A 21,057-nucleotide genomic window follows, 5' to 3' on the forward strand; every position below is an offset into this window, starting at 1 on the left:
GGACTTAATTATAGCAAAAGGGTAACGTCATAACTGTCTTCAACGTGTTGTCAAATGTTATGTAAACCATAATAGATATTTCTCAAAACATATTACATGTTAAACGTTTCCGTCCAAAATTCATTTATATATTTTAGAGACTTTGTCTCTTTGGACGGAGTTAGCTATGGAGAAAGGGCAACGTCATAACTGTGTCTTCAACGTGTTGTCAAATGTTATTTAAACCACAATAGATATTTCTCAAAACATATTACATGTTAAACGTTTCCGTCCAAAATTCATTAGGCATTTGTTCATAAGTTACCTATGTTCCCTTTATGGTTAAACCACCAATGCACATCGAATTCCTTAAAAAGAAACATTCCTCAATTTGCAATATTCGTGGTAAAATTGTGTGAACCTTCAGTATATTACTAGATTACCGGCAGTAGAGGCTTAACTTCTATATTATTGAAGGGTTGTTACATTGCCCGCTATTTTTTTTATATATCAGTCGAGAGAAAGAACCATTATTCTCCAAAGAATAGCCTGGTATGTTTTTTTATTTTTTACTCGGGGAGAATTTGTCTAACTTTTGATAAGATTGGTTTTAACGACTTCATATGCCCGAAAATATCTCGAAATTTTTTCGTCTCGCGAGGATGCGTTTTGATGCATGCCTCGAGGCCACGAGTTAAACCGACTATTAATCCTATCACGCCTAAGCTATTGTTGGTTTTGACTTATGCGTGGTGGAACTATAGCCAGTATAGAAGCAGTGAGCACATATGAGAAGGAGACTAGGAGAGATCATTTCGATGTAACGAAGAGGGAAAGATACGGAGGTAAAACTTCGCCTTCCATCTCGCTCTTTGGCGCCTGCGCTGTATAGTCTCTGTGCATCATGAGAGTTGAGAAGAGACGGAAATGTATCAACCCCTCTTGTATGTCCAAGCCTTGTATGTAGGATTGCCTACCCCCTTAGCCCCCCTTTAAAACCGGTACCGAGCTGTGGCACATGCGCAATCGAGGCAATAGATAGGAAATAAAAATTAGAGAAGTTTCTGCTAACCACGCTGATCTATGGTGTGAGGCTCTAACCGTCTTTTCATATTTGACTTTTTTTTTTGAATTTCCTTCTTAACGGATCACGTGATGTTTGGATCCTCGGTTGTGCGCCGAGGTAGGTGCGCGTGAGAGAGATATCTCTCTGTGCCGTTATAGTTACCTTTCCCCTTCCCTTTTTGACTCTCCTTCTTATAGGTGCTCACTAGTAGAAGTTGCACCGGCACGGCGACGTGGGAAAGATAGCGCGCGTGACCAAAATTATTATCCCCGAAACGATATTTACGAAAATTACTGCCGAATAACTGGCGCGTTTCCGCGGACTTGTAAATTACACTCTGGCATTTGAACCTTTTTTATCTAATAACATTGTTATGTCGGGAGTTGCGGTTTCAATGGTATAGCGGCACTCATTCAGAGACTAATGTAAAGTGGACTAGCTTAAACCCCAAATATCATTCTAGACCCATCAATTCTGCATATACTTTTAATTTTTTTCTGATGAAAAATTTGTCATTTTTTAAGGGCGTTTTCCTGCCATTTAGAAGAGGTAATGTGTCAAAATTTTGGCCCCTTTAAGCAAAAAGACACGGAAATTGCCTTCGAGAGGTTTAGTTTTGGGAAATTGTCAGTCTTTTTACAGGGTTCGTACAAAACATGGAAGGAAATCAAGGAAATTGGTTTATTGAAAAGAGAATGGATGTTTAATTGTTACGCGTGAAATTATATTATAAACATTTCTTCGGCCCTTGAATTCTATCGAGCATACTCCGTCAATGATACACCTACCAATATCTCAAAATATCATAAAAAATTTGGTTTAATATAATTTCATATGAACCCTTATAGCTAGAGTGCAATTACCTAGTATGTCTTTAATTGCCGAGGTAATAGATGAGGCGGGGCGACGAATTTCGCGCCTAAATTTAAAAGCGTTACACGCGAAACTGGTTTCTTTTACTGATACCGTCTTTCGGATTATTGTTAATGTTCTTGGCAATCATCAACATTGTTATATTTTTAATCAATTTGCCACAGATTAAAATTCCGGCCCCGTAAACTTTCAAAACCAGTACTTTGAGAGAGAAGTAAAGAAACTGGAGTTGCACGCGGTGTATTTGTTGGTCAGAGCACGATGTCATTCAACGCCTTGGATAAGTTTAAGTTAATCTCCGAGACGTTTCAAAGGCGGTCTCTCTCTCATGGTCTAGTTGTACGTGAAAAGAGACCAGCATGGCGCTAGACCACCCCTTAGAGAAGCCTTCCTCATTAGTTTTATCTAATTACGAGCTAGCGTAATTTCGTCGGCTCCGCTGGCGTTGAACGCTTGTCATTAAGATGGTCCTTTTAGCCCCGTTATACGTCTTCCACTCATCCAGGACCAAGGCTTATCGCGTTAATCAGGTTCCTTCCTTCCCTACTTAAGTCTCTCTTATTTCTTTTTCTCTATCCTCCGGAATGACTTCTAATTAACGAAAACTGTAAATTAATAACTATACCCTGGAGGAAAATTGATCCTCCATTTTGGTTAGCTTAACTCTAGGATAAAAGAGTGCTTTTGCTATAAACTGGTCTGGTAATGAGAAGATCGTCTAACTAACCCTTTATGTTCTTGCCTTAGTAAATGATTTAGTGTGTAGTTATCACCCCATGAACTTGCAATTTCGAAATACGTTCAATTAAAAGCATTCCTATTGTCTCTACAATTGTGGTCCACATTCCGAGTGTTCACCTACCTCTTATTCAACATGGTTTCAGGGATTGTTTATGTGAAGGCCAATTACCTCGTAAAGGTGTTTATATGTTCCCTAAACATTAGAATTAGTCATCATAAGGACTTAGGTTCAATAATTTAGGAAGCAACTTCGCTAGCTGCAGTGTGGATACGGTATAGAAAATATACCTTCAGGAATAGAACGTCGCCTATATCCTCATTTGGGCTTACCCTCAACGCCTCGTAATTGGTTTTAATTAAGTCTATTGTCTCCTTAAGTATATAGTTAAAAAATAAAAAACCATTCTCGGATGTGTGGGTCTGAGTATCAGCCCTAGCTTCAGCCATATCCTAAATCCAGGCCTGACCGGAAGTAGAAACGTCCACCTTGGGAACACCTTAAGCGTAAGCTTCTACACTTCTCACCATATTCTCCCTGCTTCCATGAGCATTTTACTAAATCACATACGCATCTTTTTAGCGTATCATTTTTTTAAGATCTAGGGCGAGTTATACGATGTAGTTTTTGCGCATGCCGTTATGAAATCTATTTCTGTTTAGAACGGAACGGGTCATGTGTATTTCGGGCATTTCCGGGGAGGCCAACAGAGTATAGATTCTTATCAGTACACGCGCTAAAGTAATCGAGTACACGCGAGAGCTGACCGTTTGCGTGAAATAAGTATAACTTCTTCTCCGGTATCTTCGCGTAATCGTCAGGGAGTTAACAAAATTTGCTAGAAAGTTTTTTCTGGTGACGTTACTCTATTTAAGCGCCCCGAAATTGGCGCTATTACGTAGCCCGGAATAATATCAGACCAAGTCTATAATTAGCGAATGAAAGGGGTGTGTGTGTGTGATGTTTGAAACGGCGGGAATTTGGTATAGGAGCTCATTTGGAGATGTACAAAGTTTTTAAAAGACAATGACCCTGGTGCATGGTAATAAAACGAAGAAAATAAAATATTAAGGACTTAATTGCCAACGGCAACTCCCTTATGATATTCTCCTTAAGTCCCCGAACGGACCGAGACGACATCGCTCGAATTCCTGGAACAGTTGTTAATGCAAAAACAACCGACACTAACAACTAATTAACAAGGTCTTTTTTATTCTTCTTTCGTCCATTTGCAATCGTTTAGCTGTGGCTATTATAAACTTGAGATTTTGTTAAAAGCCATTAGGATTGTTTACACGGAATGTTACACGTGTTTGACCTAACTAATCTAGGGCAGGGTTTCGTGGTTTGAGATTAAAGATATACGATTAGAGGTGGTGGTGGTGGTGGTAAATATATAGCACTCTGGAATGATTAGATATTATGTTAAATACCGTGGAACAAAGTTAAATCTAACAATCTTATAATTTATGAACACAATAACCTCGCATGGCTTTCTTTAAAACTCAACGTCACTTAGTTTTGGAAGAAAATCAAGTTCTTAACGTATTTTGATTTGGCATTCCCCCAATGTTTTGGCGGTGGACTCTTTCGTAATGCCATAATCCTGTAATGCTATGCATAAGTGTGGGTCTGTCTTTAAAGTTTATTGTACCTTGAAGGAGGGAGATGAAATGGAGCAGAAATCTGTAACCGTTTATATGTACCCCCATCTACAGCAATAAAGTCCTCCCAGCATCCTTTTCGTTTTGGTAGGGTTGTATGGTACGTCGACAATACCCCCGGTGTCTTAAAAATTGAAGCTAATTCGTGAGAAATAGCTTCTATTTTTAAATGGCGCTACGCGGCAGCACTTAACAAAACAATCCCCTACCAAAGGTAGTTGCGTGCGCAAGGTACTCAGGGAAACTTTCATTGTCGCACATGACCCATGAAAATTCAGTGGGAAGTAAGCTTTAAAGCAAAGATTATCTTCTCTGTACATGAATCTCAAACGGAAATGATTGTGTATACATTCATTACAATTCTACATTTTAAAATACTTCAAATCAAATAATTGCGCGTAGAAAACGCTTGAGAAAAATTTAGGAATGACTTTTCACATCCCAAATTTAGCATCGGGTTTAAATGAGAAAATGTAAAAGAGGGGCACAGAGAGAGAGAGAGAGAGCAGTGTAATGGGGTTCATTCCTCTAGGGGGTAAATTCTTAATTCCATCTCGTCAGAATTAAGGGCGCGTGAAAACAAAATCCTCGCGCGAATTCCATCCAGCTTCATTTTCATCTCGGGTCCCTTCTCTCTTAATCTCCCTCGCCATGTCCCGTTGTCCAGTGACAAAAGCGCGTACTGTGAAGTGTAAAGCGATATTACTAACGTAACTCGCTGGAGGAACCTAGAAAAGCTATTATACATTCCTATAAATTTGAATTTAAAACTTCAGTTTCTGTATGTCTACTAGGGATTTAGTGTGACGCCATTTTTCTCCCCGATTAATAATTTTTAAGCCTTTTGAAAGAATAGAGGGCCAGAACCATTCCATTGTCTTGCGGTTCCAAATGAAAGGAGAGAAACTACGGACGTCATGCATGCCGTAGATGTCTTTAGGGTCCTTTTTAAAGCGTAAAGGGATATTTTCTACAGCAGTGCGTCGATCGTCTCTTTAGTCTAGACTGGGCTAGATTCTTCTCTCTGATCAGATGCGTAACCTCCTCTCCCTCACCTCTTTTGCATCCCCGGTTAAAGATCCGTGCCTCTGATAATTAAAACGGTCTTCGATTAATTCCGACTGCAATGATCTCGCTCCATCTCGTTCTCCACCCTCTCTTCCCTTTCCTCCCTCTGCGGGGAATGCGCGCTTTGTATTATGGAGAAAACAGGACAGAAAGGGCGCGAATTATTTCCTTTCTTGTAATTTCCCGCCATCTCTTTTCTGTACGAGTTAAACATTTGCAAGACGGCTAGATAAGAAGAGAACCAACCGTCTTGGGAACACTTAACTATGGCTTTAACGAACGAAACTTCATATGCTCAGTATCAGAGACTAGTAACACCATGGACTACAGCCGGCCCTAAATAAAGCGAACTTTTGGGCGATGTTTAGGTTAAGGGAAGGTTCATGTTTCGCGCCCTATTCTGCGAAATAAAATTGTTAATGCCGTGGGTTTCGTCCATTAGCTTACTAGTCTCTGATTTTAAAATTTTATTTTTATATCGCTTTTCGTTATTGGTACGCTTTTAAGAACGGTCCAGCTTAATCTGTCTGTAAATAACGCCGTGACGGAGTTTAGCTTGCAAAATCTAACATGTACACTGGATATTGTAAAAGTATCCCGCTCTTTGGAGCCGCTTTACTAACAGAGGGTGGTATGGGTGGTGACATTGAAATCCATGATGGACTCCTGATATAATAAAGATTAAAACAATGGATGATTGAGCATGGTCTGGAAATACTGCGTCATAATTAAGCAAACATAATTAAGAATGAAAACAAACATCCGTCATATGACGGGGCTAACTTACTAGTCAACTGTATTCCTTTCAAAAATACTCTTTTTCGGACTTTGAACTAATTTCCGGACTAGCGGATGTAATTAGAGATTTTCCTTTTTATTTTATATTGACTCCATTGACGGAACCGATTCGACTCATTTAAAATAGTCTCATTTAGTCATTTGGTTTCGACTCCTTGTGACAGCACCCCGCAGCGTTGCCACCTATGGTTTAATTAAAGTACTCTGTATAGACTCAATGTTCTTCCCAGAGAGCCACTTAACGATTTTAGCTTGATTAAGAATGAAGGTGTCTCCTACCACCCCCTTACATACTTTATTGATGCGAGTTAAGTATTGATTCAATCACTATTACAATTATTGCTGTAAGCAATCAAAGTTAGGCTTGATGTTCCAAAGGCGGCTATACTCGCTGTTAATGACGTACACCCCTTTTAATACCCAGACTAAAGGTTATGTTTAAATTACCCATTCGTAATTTAGACTAAAGTCTAAGGGACTGTTCATAAAATACGGTTGTAATTTAGGGGATTTGTCGCTGTTGGACGGAGAGTGACCAAGAGGGGAATGAATATGGATTTTTGTGACGTTAATGGTTTTATATTTTACATAATGTATTGAGCTATAAAATGCCTTGCAATTCAGCAATTATAACACAAAGGCATAGTGTTTCATGTGAGAGATACTTCAACTTTGCTTGTATGAGAATGAATGTAGAGCTAATCTCTCAGATTTCCATTAAAGGTTATGTGAAATCATTTCAACAGTGTGTCTAGGGTAGAGCGTTTAAAGTTTATCTGTAATCCCTTTAATACAACCAAAAGCGTTTAATGTATGGGGGAACCTAACAATGGAAAAGTAGTTTTTTTCTGTTGTATCAAGGATCGCTCTAAATTTCAAAGCATTAATTGTAGGTAGAGGTAAGTAATGATGTGTATGTCGCTAAACACCATGTTCATGTCGCAAAAATTGCTACTCAATAGTCCTCTTATATAATTAAAGTCTATGCTATGGTTATGAGGATAGATTGGCTTCATAATTCTCCTGCGTTTAACATCTTTCAAGCGAACCGTTATTGGTTTTGCAGAATTCGGTACGCCGCGAAGCTCCGTGAGATATTGCACATCCGTAATTGCGTTTTGGAATTTCTGTCTTTAGATTTATCGCAATAGGCAGATGTAGATAAGCCGAAGATATTATTAAGTAAATATACACCTTTTGAAGTACCAAAAATAAGCACTGGATTTCACCACTTTACGTTAATCTATTTGTGACATTCAATTTCTCGATATTATCTAAAATATTTGATTGAATGGATCCGGGTAAGTTATTTTACGAGTCTTTTCGATGCTCGTGGATTGGCAATCTAGATTTACAAGTGGTTTATCTTCTTTCAATCCACACGGGAGAAGTATCTTAAACTTGACTAGCTGTATAAATTGTGGGCTCTACAGTAATGCTCGGGATCGTCTCTGGGGAGTTTTAGTCCGGGAATTAGATCGAAATCGTTTCCCTATTGAAACTTTCTCCTATTAGAAAAGTTTCGAAGTCGTAAATCGACGTTTAAAGCCGCTGGCTACGATTCTCTTTAAGGCCCTGAATTCTTTTACAATGAAATAATTCCCGTTCCAAACCTAATTATCGGAATCTTTAATCTGTCCCAGTTGGCCTGTAATATCGTCTTTTTCTCGAAAAGACCCGGGCGAGAATATCCAATCTAAAAATTTAGAACCTGAAATCATTGCCTAGTTAGGGAGTGGACTTCAACCGCCCAAGTATTTTCTAGTGTTTTACGGGCACATAATGTGCCCCGTTTGCAAACTTTTACTGCTACACATTCTTCATAAACTTTATGCACTGTAACTATAATAACGTCAGACCTGAACTAAATACAAACAATAACAAGTTTAAGATAGAAAAACACTTAATACAAAGTTCTTACGGCTTTTGTCCAGTTTTTGCTAGTCTCTGTTGAAATTACCTCTTCAAGCGAGATATTTCTTTCCATGGAAATTTAATATAAATCAGGGATATTAAACAAAATCTTTAGAATCAAAATTAATTGAAATATTCATTTTAATATTTTCGGAGATCGTAAACAATGAAACATGATAAACCCATTTTTGTTTTCAACCTCGATACGTAACTTGGATTCTTTTCTGTTATTATTTATGGGACTTAAAGTAATAGAAGTAAGCTTCTTATAAAGATACTCCACTCTACTATACTAGTATCGCATAAGCTTGTAATCTTTTTTGAATTTCAAAGAATATATACGACTGTCTCTCTACGATATTATTGTAAGGATTTGAGATCTCAATAGTAATAAATCTAGGATTAGTATTATTATTGAATTTTGACCTTTTGCCCTTTCGTATGATCTGAGGTTATAGTCAAAGAATTCTCTTATCCCTTGAGAGGGAAATCATTTATTATGTATAATGGTTGAGGATTTACTTATTTTGCATTTATTCTTTCTGCGTTGTAAGAAATTAACATATAAAAAGATATACAGGAAATTCAATAAAAAAAAATTGTTTTAAGATTAATTAGTAAGACCAAATAATTGTGAATTGTTACCATGGTCAGAGATTTGTGAATTAATGTAATTGTTTGCTTTCTTTCTAGTGTATGGCAGCTTGATGACCCAACTTACAATTGGAAAGCGGGACGAAGTTCCATCGCAGATTGACTCAAAATTCCTTCCCACTCGCCGCGTATGGACGCGAAGAGTGGATACGAAAGATTGGACTCGCGTCACGAGACGTTGAAGTTGCGCGAGGGGAATCTGGCGGCCAAGATGGTTCCTAGCACGCAGCGCCATTACAGCCGCCGGCGGCGCCCATTAACGTTTGGCTGGTCCACGTTATCGCCCATCCTTTTTTTCTTGTTCCTACGCCACTTGGCAGCGTCTCCGTCGGCATCTTCCGCTTCCGTCGACTCGTGGGGCTCATCTTCCTCCGAGGAAAGCTCTCGGATCCCTTACAACGAGGACGACGACGACTTGGTTTTCACGCAACCGTATTACAACGCCACCATTCCCGAGAACTCGGTCGGTAAGACGTTTGTCGTCTCGACGCAACGTATGGGTATATACATTGCCCCGAGTTACGGGAGTTTGAACGTTCGCTTTAAGATTGCCAACGGCGACCGGGATTCCCTTTTCAAGGCGGACGCTCGGCAAGTAGGCGATTTTTGTTTCCTTTTGATTAGGACTAGAACGGGTCAGCAGGGCGTATTGAATCGGGAATACCGGGATTGGTACTCGCTCAAAATCAAGGCCACCATGACCGCCTCCGACTCCAGCTCCGGTCCAGCGGGTAACCGATCTTTTAAAGTCAAAGCCAAGACTGAGGTGTTTGTGCGCGTGACGGATACCAACGATTTGAACCCTTTATTTCCTCCCGTGGGTTACAACGCCTCGCTACCGGAAGACACTCCTCTTAATCAACCCTTTTTAACAGTCTCGGCCTCGGACGCCGATTTAGGTGTCAATGGAGAGATTTACTATAGTTTGTCTCAGCCCACATTACAATTCGCGGTACACCCGACCCGCGGTTCCGTGACCCTGACCCGACCTTTAAACTATCGGGACCAGAAACTGCACGCGCTAACCATCGTCGCGGAAGATAGGGGACCAAAAGCGCCCTACGGGGTTTCCAAAGGCAGCTCAACCACGGTAACCGTTCACGTCACTCCAGTTAACTTGCACGCCCCAGAAATATCTGTTCGCGGATACCAAACTCCATTTTCCACCACCGGTGGTGGGACCATTTGCGCCATTGTTCGGGTAACGGATAAGGACAGAGGCCCTCACGGCGAGATCGCTGGCCTGGCCATCATATCTAGCGAAGGTGAAGGACTTTTCAAAGTAACCGAGGGTCAATCACCGAACGAGTACAATATAGAATTGGATCGTCGACCCAATGAAGGGTCCGCTATGAACCAAGAGTATAGTTTGACTTTGCGCGCTGTTGACAATGGCACTCCGCAAAAAGAGAGTACGCAAGTTGTGCGCATCAAATTATCGGACGCGTTCGAAAAGGCCCCGGCTTTTGAAAAAGAATCATACCAAGCGGAAGTGTCTGAAGTGGTACCCATTAACACTCCTATTATCCGGTTGGCTGTCGTCCAACAGCACAAGGACGAAGGTGGCAGCTACGAAGATATCCTTTATCATTTGGAAGACGGTAACGCGGGCGGGGCCTTCCACCTGAATCCCAAAACTGGGCAGCTATCTACCGCCAAACCGTTAGACCACGAAACGCGACCGCATTACACTTTGACGGTCAGCGCGGCTCATCGTGGTATTCGCGGCTTTAGAAAAAAGAAGTCGGTTAAAGTGGACGTCACCGTCTTGGACGCCAATGATAACGATCCCGTTTTTAATTTAAGTCATTCCTCTGGATTTGGTAAGTTGACTCTGTTGTACATAAATCTAGCTTTACATGCAACTTGATTCTTAAACACAAGGGTTTAATTTTATTTTGGAAATCAATCAATCCTCCATAGGTTTTGGCGTCATTAGTTACAACGTTGTCGGAATACAATTCTTCGAAAACCAAGAAGCCGGTACGGTAGTTTACACTGCTCGCGCTGAAGACAGGGACGCTGGAGAGAATGGTTACATTTCCTACAGTCTGGCCAATTTGAACGTTGTTCCCTTTAGCGTCGATCATTTCACTGGTGAAGTAAAAACAACGGAAAAGCTCGACTATGAAACGTCAAGGTAAAAACCTGGTTAAGAATATGACGTTCAGTTCTTATAGTTTGGGTGTAATACTTTCATAGGCGGGATTACGTCCTCAAGGTTCGCGCTTCTGACTGGGGTGCACCTTACCGACGTCAGGCAGAGTTAACCTTAAGAGTTAAGATTAGGGATTTTAATGATAATCGGCCTCAGTTTGAGAAAGTTGGTTGCGTCGTTAGAATATCAAAGAAAGCACCGATGAACACGGAACTTGTGACATTATCGGCAATCGATTTTGATCACGGTGCCATGGTCACGTATCGACTTGTTCCTTCCAACGATGACCCTTGTTTTAGGTATGGGAAAAATATCCGCAGGCCTATCTTATGGGAATTTTAATCTGAGCTTGTTTAACTCTAAAGGCTGGACGGCTCAACGGGTGTCTTACGTCTTATCTGTGACCTAGCCAAAGCTAGTTTTCGTGAAAAGACGTTGAACGTCTCCGCAACGGATGGAAGTTATTTTTCGGATGTTATGCCTGTGGATATCAAAGTTGTCCCAGGAACTAGAACGGGCACGTCAACAAATAGTGGAGATAAGATGGCTGTGGCAGAGTGTCGGGATGTAGGAGTTACTGATAAGTACGGAATTTGATTACATAGTTTGAGAAATTATTTCATTTTTACAGCAAGTAAAAACCGATATTGTTATCTTCGGTAGGTTTAAGGAGCAGATGCGCATGGGCGAATTGAATAATCGGGGAGGGATTGAAGACGATGTAACGGAGCCAACTCCAACTAGGTTCACTGAGAATCGTCACGCGCCGGAATTTCCATCTGCTTTGCCAACCGAGATCCAAGTTAGGGAAGATGAACCAGTCGGATCTCAAATAGCCACGGCTGGTGCTAAGGACCCCGATCATGGTTACAATGGACGCGTTGTTCACGTTATATCAAACGGAGATGATGATGGTAGATTTCACTTGGATTTGGAGACTGGCGTTCTGTCCATCGAGCGACCACTTGACCGCGAACGCGTTCCGCGCTACTTACTCAACATTTCAGCCTATGATTTGGGTGCCCCTCAGAAGTCAGTCTCGCGGATTGTAGCAGTGAGGGTCTTGGATGTGAATGACAATCCCCCGCTATTTGAGAAAAACGCGTACAGTTTTGTCGTGCCTGAGAACTCAAAGAACGGAACTAGCGTAGTGCGTCTTAGAGCCACGGATGCTGATGAAGGAATCAATGCGGAAATGACCTTTCAACTCTTGACTGACGCGCGGGAGTTTGCAGTTGACCGTCGGAACGGGTTGATTAGTGTTGTGGGAAACCTGGACAGGGAGAAAAGCGAGACGTATAGGTTACGGGTAAGACTTACGATTTAATTGATCACAATACCCTTGGAGTTGGGTTACGTTTCAGCTCAAGTGTAAAGGGGCACAACACTATTCATTCGTTAATAGGTTCGTGCTACAGATAGTGATCCAGAAAGGCCACTATCCTCAACGACCTTAGTATCCATTCGCCTGAAAGACGAGAATGATAACGCCCCCAAATTTGTCCAGTCAAACCTTGTAGCCAAAGTTCGGGAAGATTTACCAGTGGGATCCGTCATTATGACCTTACCAACTCACGACCCTGATCTCGGAGATGGGGGCATTGTCAGGTAGGTTTCTGCAAACGTAACAAGCTTTGCTTATGTTAAAGTCGGAAACGTTACGTCCGTATAGGTACGACATAATTAGAAACGCGGCAACGGGGGCCCTTGGCGAAGATACAGAATGTCTATCTATCGACCCTTTAACGGGGGTCATTCGCTTGACCTCCAAACTTGATTTCGAGACCCGCCAATTGTACAATGTCACTATTCGCGCCCGCGATAGAGGCGTTCCGTCACTGTCCTCGGTTACCAACTTACTCGTTGAAGTCGAGGATGTCGATGAAAATACCTATCCTCCTAAGTTCCCGGACTTTGTCGCGACTGGTACAGTTATGGAGAATCAACCTCCCGGAACGCTAGTGACGAAAGTTGCAGCCACCGATGCTGATACTCAGCCAGGAATGGAGAGCCGAATAGTATATTCGATAAGAGGTGGTAATGGGCTTGGCCTGTTTGACATTGATGACCAAGGTAAGAGTACCATCCGTAATGCCGTATTCTAAATAAACCACGATAAATATTGTAGTTAAGAATCATATACTTTTATTCCATGTTTTATAGGCAATATAAGAACGCGTGTGCAATTGGACGCGGACACAGAGTCCCGTTATTGGCTAACGGTTTTCGCTCAAGACCGTGGTAGCGCCCCCCTCTCTTCCGCCATCGAAGTCTTCATCCAGGTCACCAACGAGAACGACAACGCGCCATTGACTTTGGAACCCGTCTACTACGTCAAGGTTAGCGAAGACTCGCCCGTGGATTCGTTCGTCTTGCGAATTGACGCCTTCGATTTGGACAACAATAATCTACCACAGAATGCCAACACGCCCCGACCTCACTTCAAGCTCAACCCTCCTAAGGGATTCTTCCAGATTGACTCCGACACTGGTGAGTTTAACGTATCCTTATGCTGCTTTTGCTGGGCGCGCAATGGGTTTTAAAATAGCGATTTATTTGCAACCCTTTTAAGTATTTTACTTAAGAAAAGAAGTAAAGTTTGCGCAAGCATTAGTTGGATTAACTAGGAGGTTATTTCCTCAATATTTTACATCCGAACTTATAGAACTTACCGAATTTTTATCTCTGAAACGACAAGGGCTTCTTTGAAAATCTTTAAATCTGTTTGGCTTCTCGTAAGCGATTCTTATAAAATGCTAGTAATATATCCACTCCCATTAAAGGGAGTATAAAGATATTGAAGCGTGTTGTCACGTGACAAATGTTGTTGTGTGGGTATCTATGTCCAGAATTTGCAGGTATAAAGGTAGGTGGTCCATATAATATTTTGGTCTTTATAATCCTTTTAACGGAAGTGTTTTACTACAATATGTGACGTCATACTTTAAACAAAAAAAAAGAAACATTGATTTAAGTAGAGTACACCTGTATTTGCGAGACAAAAACTGGAGAGTAGAGAACCGAAAAATTCAAGGAGAGACCCGGGGTGCAGTTACTTTATCCGGTGACCTAGTAATAATTTATCATTGAAATATTATTTTATACCTTTTATTTTTCGCGTACATTTTTTTGTCATATCATTTATCGCGGTGTAGAAACGTTTCTTCGAGTCCTGACACGTAATTTTTCTCTCTCTCTCTCTTTTATTTTCTCTTTATGTCGACTGCTGCGCCTTAATTACGGCGCGATACGAATTCCTAACGAAAAAGCTAAGCTAAGCTACGACTTCTTTCTTTCTTTCTTTCTTTCCTTTCTAGTTTTCTCTTTTTCTTTCGAGGGACGCGAAGGGAAATTTAGTAAAACCCCCCAATGTATTACTTTTAAAAAGATAGAGTCGCTGAATAATTCAACAGTTTCTGTCCATTTTGTGAAAATGGCGTTTTGGGCCTTTTTTTCTGTTTTATATTATATTTTTCTTTATTCTACATTTCTTCTTCGGTGACCCACGATCCACTTTGTTTTAAAAACGCATTATAACCGAAATGATACCGTTACCGCTTTTCATGATTCTGGTCTTTCTGCGGGTTCTTACAAAGAGGCCGGCCTTGACGATATAGGGCTCGCGTTCTTTGTCTTTAAATTGTTGGACAGATGGTTTCCTATGGAATGGAATGAGAATGGGAGGGGATGATCTGGGTAGGTGTGTACTGTGTAGGTGACTTTGTAAATTATCGTTGGAATTGTTTTAAGGATAGGTTTCATGTTATAACGGCCGGGCAGTATCGTACATGTCATAACTCAATGATGTATAAATAAGTATGAGGCTAGAGTAGGGGCTTATATTATCGGCATTGAGCATGAGCAAAGTATTACCAGAAGGGGATAATAGAAGAAGGATGACACTCTGTATCCTCTTAATGCTTTAGTTATGTAACGTCATTCTTCCCAGGCTCACCCTTTTAATTTGCTTTCTCGTTCATCAAACTACAAATGGGCATCGCACCGTAAGGTGAATTCTATAGTTGTTTGGCACTAAAACCCCAGCAATCATCCCACAAACCTCGTCTTGACGTGGAACAAAATGCACAAGCGCGTCTTGCCAAATATTTAAACCCTAATAGAGTAATGATGAGGGAACTATTTATCGTGTTATGTGATTCGGTTTAGTAACCTTGCTCTAAATGTTCTGATGTTGGGAAGAGTGACGTTACACTAACCCCGCTTTGTGGTACACTTCTCTCGAAGAGAATAATTATAAACTTCTGGTATTACAGACTACAACGCCATCTTTGTTTAAACGTTCCTCCTCCAAACAAGACTAGTTTCATGGCCTACTGTGATTTTTCCCTTCTTTGGTTACGAGTCGAGATTAAGTTCACATTTGGTGATAATTAGTTTCCCGCAAATTCGTCACCAGGAGACGTTCCTCTACCCTTTTATAAAGGAGGCATAGTTTTAGAAAATATCCGTTCGAGTGGTTCGACTCATACTTATTTAGAGTATGATAGGCTTATGATATATCTCGATTATATCTTCATTCCGTAACGTGATTTTTAATGTTCCGCGGATCCACGTTTAGTATAGGCAAGTGGTAAATCATCTGCCCTTAGAAAAGACGAGTTTCCCGTCTTTCTATAGAAATACTGGTGTTGTTTTCAATTGTGGGGGTCTGTAAGCTGTCACTTAGTCCCGAGTTTTCAACACTCGAATGACCCTGTTCAATTTCGTTTTCGAATCAGACTTGATTTAGCTTCATTTTTATAAAAGTGTCATTTTTTGGCTGGGCGCGATGGGGGGGGGGGAAGTAATCCCTATAAAATCGAATGTCATCGTAATAATAGGCCGAAAAAGACATCTATAGGAAGCGTGTCGCGCAACATTTTGCCTTTCTGCCGCCTACCATTTCTTTCCCGAAACTCCGTTTTTTTTTTTTGTAAAAATTGTTCATCATAAATCAAAGAAAGGCTTCCTATAGCTAGCTAACCCCGGGCCTAACTGGCTTCGAGTTTCTCCGCGGGTAGCCATAAACTCAGTCGCGGTCCTCGGAAGCGGCGGAAGTCGCGGGCTTCGCCCACTGACACACCCTCTCCAGGGCCTGAAACCCTCGTTCAGGGGAACCAAGGCGAGAAAAATGTCTCGTGGCACACACACCCAGCACGCGGCTACCCTTCATGGGCTATGGTCGAACCATTAACGAACGATATTGTAGGGGGACCCATGTCCCTTATGGAATCGCTTATTAGGAGATTAGTTAGGTATCCTGTATAAATGTAAGGATCCTCTGCGGTATTGTACTTTAATGGTCAAAGCTTGCGCCCTTCGGAAGGGGACAAATTACAGCGACACGAACGTTTCTCCTCGCGTTTTTTCTGGCTGAAATTCCACCTCTTTCATATGAGAATGTATGTTTGCGGCTTGCATTCCGAATAGCGTTCTGTAGAGTTACGTCGTAGCAACCTAAATTCTGATACAAAGTGGAATTTTTATACGAGAATTTGAATCTCTTTCAAGCTAATATGTTTTCGTTTGTATACAAAATATCACCAGGAGTACATATAGTCGCCTGACTTTAGACTGTCAGAGAGAATCTTCTGGACGCCTCAGTTAATTTTGAAATTTAAAAAATCTGGTTGCAAACCTGTCTTGATGCATTAACAAAAAAATCTGTTACTGATCTGCTCTAGGTCACAGCTATTGTGGTTTTAGCCTTTTAGGGGGCAACACCAATTACCCTTTTTTTAATTATTATTATATTACATCGGGCGTTTTTTAATCATAAAGCTTCCTCTTTTGTACTTGGATTTGAATAATTGGTAGAAATGCAGATTGGGACTCTCGATACTCGAAGGGAGCGTTAAAAGAACCGTCACAAAAGAAGATTGAACACCTAATAATTTTAAACGGTCCTTTTGATCGCGAGCCGCCTTCGAATGAAGGTCAGGGCCGGCTCTAATTAAGCGGAACGTTATTCGAACACGAAGAATAGTAATAACGAGAGAGAGAGAGAGAGAGAGAGAGAGAGAGCTACCACGAAAATAGTCAGATAAAGGCGCCAGATAATTCTCGTCTTTTATGCACGATTTTCGATAAGCCAATATATTGCCTTTATTTGAAACAAAGCCCGCCATGGGAGAATTTAATATTTTTCTTCAGGAAATGGATATAATACAGAGAGTTCCAACAAGTTGGGAAACCAAAATATATACCTCTCCGAGTCGAGACGCGTGCAATTAAGAGGTTTTTCTTAAATAAATAATTAAATAAATATAATTGATATTAATTATTTTAATCGTCATTAATTTACCTCAATTCTAGTTAAATCGTTATAAGAAGGTTTATTACTAAAATCATTTTAAACAAGCTATTGTTGACGTTTGAATTCAATCGTATGCCTCTTTGACAATTTTTGGAAATTTAGGGTTTATAAGGCTATTGATTCACAATAAATAATAAGAAAACCCGCAATTGCGTGAACCTTTGGTGGAAGCTCTGCCATTGGGAGGTAATCTTAGCCGATCGCCGCGTATTTCTTAATCCTAACGATGGGAGTAAAAGCCAAAAATTGCTTTCTTCGAAAACGTTTGCTCCGATTTTCCAACTGCGAACGCGGTGACAGACACACAGATACGTCCAGTGTAATACTTCTCCTTGACGTCATCGTCACTCGGAGAGGTAAAAATAAGGATATTGAAATTCTAGTGCAGCTGTAGAAGAATTCTTCAAGAATTTGGAAGAAAATAAATACATCGGCTTTGAAAAAAAAAACCGATATTTTTTAATATAAAAATACCGATTTTGAATATAAAATTAAGGCGATTCAACTACTTATAAAATGCATGCTGAAACATTACATAGTTTGTGACAAAATACTAAAATTACCGTTAAAGTACGCTATAAATCTATGTTTTACAGCTCGGAATTTGTTAAATTGCCTACATATCCCCATGGCTTCTAACCATTTCCACCCTTATTCAATTGCCTGTCCAAATTTAAGGGTCATTTCATTTCTTTTCTTTTGGTTTCGACCGAGTTAAAGTCCATCTGTCAAAAAATTTAAAATACAGTTATAGCCGCAATTCTTCGGAGTTCCTTTGAAATATTCGTTGAGTTTTTCTTTTGGAAAAGAGGAAACATCTTATTTTGTCAAAGAAAGGCCCCATGCAAACGTCAAAATAACGAAATAAAGGAGCTCTTGGCGCACGATCGTGTATAGTCCTAGAGAAACTGAATCAAATTATATCGCCTTTAAAAAGGGACCGATGCACTAACGCGTGATCTCGAGGCCCAAGGTGTGGGATACTAGGTAATATAGGGGAAATTACCCCAAGCTTTTTCTTAGATATTTCTGACAAATATCCGACGCGAAGTAGCTTTTTCAAAAGTTGTCGCATTTGACTTGGTAACTAGCCCTTAAGCCTTTTTTTGGAAGTCGAAACCGAAGAAAGTCAGTTATAAGGGCTAAACAATGAACGAATTTTGGGCACGAGGTATCAGAAGCAACGGTGGAGTGGTTGCTTGCAGTATTTCGATTGTATCATCGTTCTCGAGGAAAACGAAACGAAACGATCCTATCCTATAAGTCCTTTGATATCGGCGAGCGCGAAATAAAGCTAGCTTGGCTTCTTTTATATATCCCCCTGAGTTTCAGTGGCGCGTGTAAGATTCTCCTTAAGAAGAAAAAAAAAAAAGAACGAAAAGAAACTTTAAAAACTCTTCATCCCAAAAGCTGAAAAAGCCTTCCTCCGCGGAATATATTGACTGCTTTCCAATTTTTGGTTTCGTCCCTTTTCCTTTTCCTGAGGTGATCATTTCAATCAGGAATAAATACAGCTATAATAGGAACTCGCGTTGCTATCAACCAATGAAATCACAGTTAGAAAGACGTCCGAGTTATGACGAGTGAAGGATAGTACTCAAGCCCGGCCCACAAAACTCGCTTAAAAATTAAATTAACATGGGAGATATGGATGGGGCCGCAATGATTCCTTGTAGCTGTATGTATTCCAGTTTCAATACCGTTATATTTGCTTAAGGGTAACTCACGTCACGGGTATGGCAGCCAATGGGTGGACTCCTTCCCCGTCGTCCCACTGCTGGTGGTGATAAATTTTGTCTTTCAAATGGAGATTGGGCGTAGTTAATTACTCTATTTTATGGCTGTGAGTAGTGAGTGTATAGGAAAGTTCATGTAGTTATCGAAGCCTTAAGAATTTGGACTATATATTGAATATTCACATTGACTTCTTTACACATTTTTGAATACGGACTATCAGTGAGGCATATCAATCAATGTTTGAAAACCACGACGTACAGTGATTGTAAAATCACTAAATTTATCTTTATTATAATTCCTAAAAATTGCTACGTTTCAGCAGTGCCCCATTCAAACCATCCACCTTTAATGGTTCGATGTATTACACCATACCCTTTACGTCCTGCAACATTGTAGCCTTTTTAGTTACAGTGACGTTCAAATGTTTCAACAAAGGGTTAGTCGCGTTCTTCCCCCTCTAATATGAGGAAGTAGGCTAACTTCAGTGAAGGAGAAACAACTGGCGACCCAACTTGTTTTTTTTTTCTTCTAAAAGTTGGCCTCCTTGAACGTAACTTGAAAATATATCGTTTTATAAGGTTTCTGGCAAATAGCCCGTGTAAGTTTCCTCTCTGCTTAAACCTCTTTAAAAATATCCCCTATATCCGCACCGTTTTACTTTTTGGCTAAGGTTTTTGGTAACGTAACCCCGACCTCCCTATAGTATACCCAGACCACCACCGTTAGTACGTTATTAAGCCTGCACGCGCTGTGTACAGCCTCGTTCTATTGGCTTTCTTGCTAGAGTGGACAGTACACGGACATTAAGAAAAGGCCCAGGAGGCCAGCGTTAAGTCTCTTTTTCGCGGATCTCTATGTCGGAAGTGATACGATGAGCTCTATATACACTAGACCTACTTCGATCCCCTTCTTTTACACTGCGTGTACGTGGGCTCAATAATAAATTCACTCAGCTTGGACGAAATTCTTATAGGGACGTTTGATTTTCAATAAAATCAACTTCCACCCTGGTTCTCTAACCTTGATTAATAAAACACAATGGAGTTTGAGGGAAAATAAGGGAGAAGAAAAGTAGGGCCGGCTCTACCAGGCTTTTGATACCAATCTCAAACAGCGGGAGGATGAGGTGGGTTGGAATCCCAGTCTGGTAATGTGTAGTCACGTGACAAACGAACCTTGTATTGCCCTCGAATGTTTACCAGGATACTGTCCCTCTTGTGGGTGGAAGAACGAACCTTGTATCGCCCTCGAATGTTTACCTGGATACTGTCCCTCTTGTGGGTGGAAGAACGAACCTTGTATCGCCCTCGAATGTTTACCAGGATACTGTCCCTCTTATGGGTGGAAGAACGAACCTTGCATCGCCCTCGAATGTTTACTAGGTTACTGTCCCTCTTGTAGCAGGTGGAAGGACTGCCGGATAGGTTTGCAAAGAACACCCTCTTTCCTCTCCTATTTTTCTCCATGAAATTAAGAACTTTTTTAATTCGTGGCCATATTGGAAAATGGTGGCCAGATATTTTGCTCAATCTTCCTGACGTAAACTACTATTTAATACCTATCTTTACCCAGTTTGACTACGAAATACCCAATGATTACGTGTAATCCGTTATCGATGCGCAGTGCAATCTGAGCCCGGTTAGCGTCTCGATTATCTTATAGTTAGTATAGTTATCACTCAGTAGCGAAACACTTCCATAACTAATACCAGAAATGAAGTCCAGTTTTCGGGAGACTCGATCTGAACACGTAGTTGAACTCCTAAAGTTAGTTACTCTAAGACTTAAGCTATCCGAAAGGTTATAAGCCTCCTATATCCAGCTATAATGTCTAAAAAAGAAAGAGCATTTCGTGACTGGTCACTGTAAATAAAAGCGATTCAAAGCAACCCGGCTACGGTTCTTTCTCTATATAACCTTTTTTCCTAATTAGCTTCGATCGAAGACAAAAGCCTACCATAATGCTCCTTTAAACGGCAATGATTTTTGCAGCTTTATAGCTTCGGGCTGTGGTCAAATCTCGGCGTAGAATTCTATATCGTACTTGCTTCCCCAAGTTTCCTCGTTAGTTTCGTCTATACCGCCGAGTTGG

At 40.7% G+C, this 21,057-nt stretch overlaps 1 protein-coding gene across 4 annotated transcripts in view; it reads left to right on the forward strand.

Moving 5' to 3' along the window:
* The window catches only part of LOC149623650 (fat-like cadherin-related tumor suppressor homolog), a 107,618-nt gene that overhangs the window by 41,691 nt on the left and 44,870 nt on the right, over positions 1-21,057 (forward strand). For all 4 annotated transcript variants that reach the window (XM_089852822.1, XM_089852820.1, XM_089852819.1 and 1 more), the window contains 8 exons: positions 8,795-10,578; positions 10,679-10,895; positions 10,958-11,212; positions 11,279-11,497; positions 11,577-12,222; positions 12,319-12,521; positions 12,586-12,986; positions 13,077-13,403. In XM_089852822.1, coding sequence (XP_089708948.1) covers positions 8,886-10,578; positions 10,679-10,895; positions 10,958-11,212; positions 11,279-11,497; positions 11,577-12,222; positions 12,319-12,521; positions 12,586-12,986; positions 13,077-13,403 — 3,961 coding nt within the window. In that variant the 5' untranslated portion in view covers positions 8,795-8,885. The remainder of the gene's footprint in view (positions 1-8,794; positions 10,579-10,678; positions 10,896-10,957; positions 11,213-11,278; positions 11,498-11,576; positions 12,223-12,318; positions 12,522-12,585; positions 12,987-13,076; positions 13,404-21,057) is intronic.

Source organism: Phalangium opilio, unplaced genomic scaffold (genome assembly GCF_054372755.1).
Source record: "Phalangium opilio isolate 3A_F unplaced genomic scaffold, DU_Popi_V2 ptg000113l_1, whole genome shotgun sequence".
NCBI classification, from domain to species: Eukaryota; Metazoa; Arthropoda; class Arachnida; order Opiliones; family Phalangiidae; genus Phalangium; species Phalangium opilio.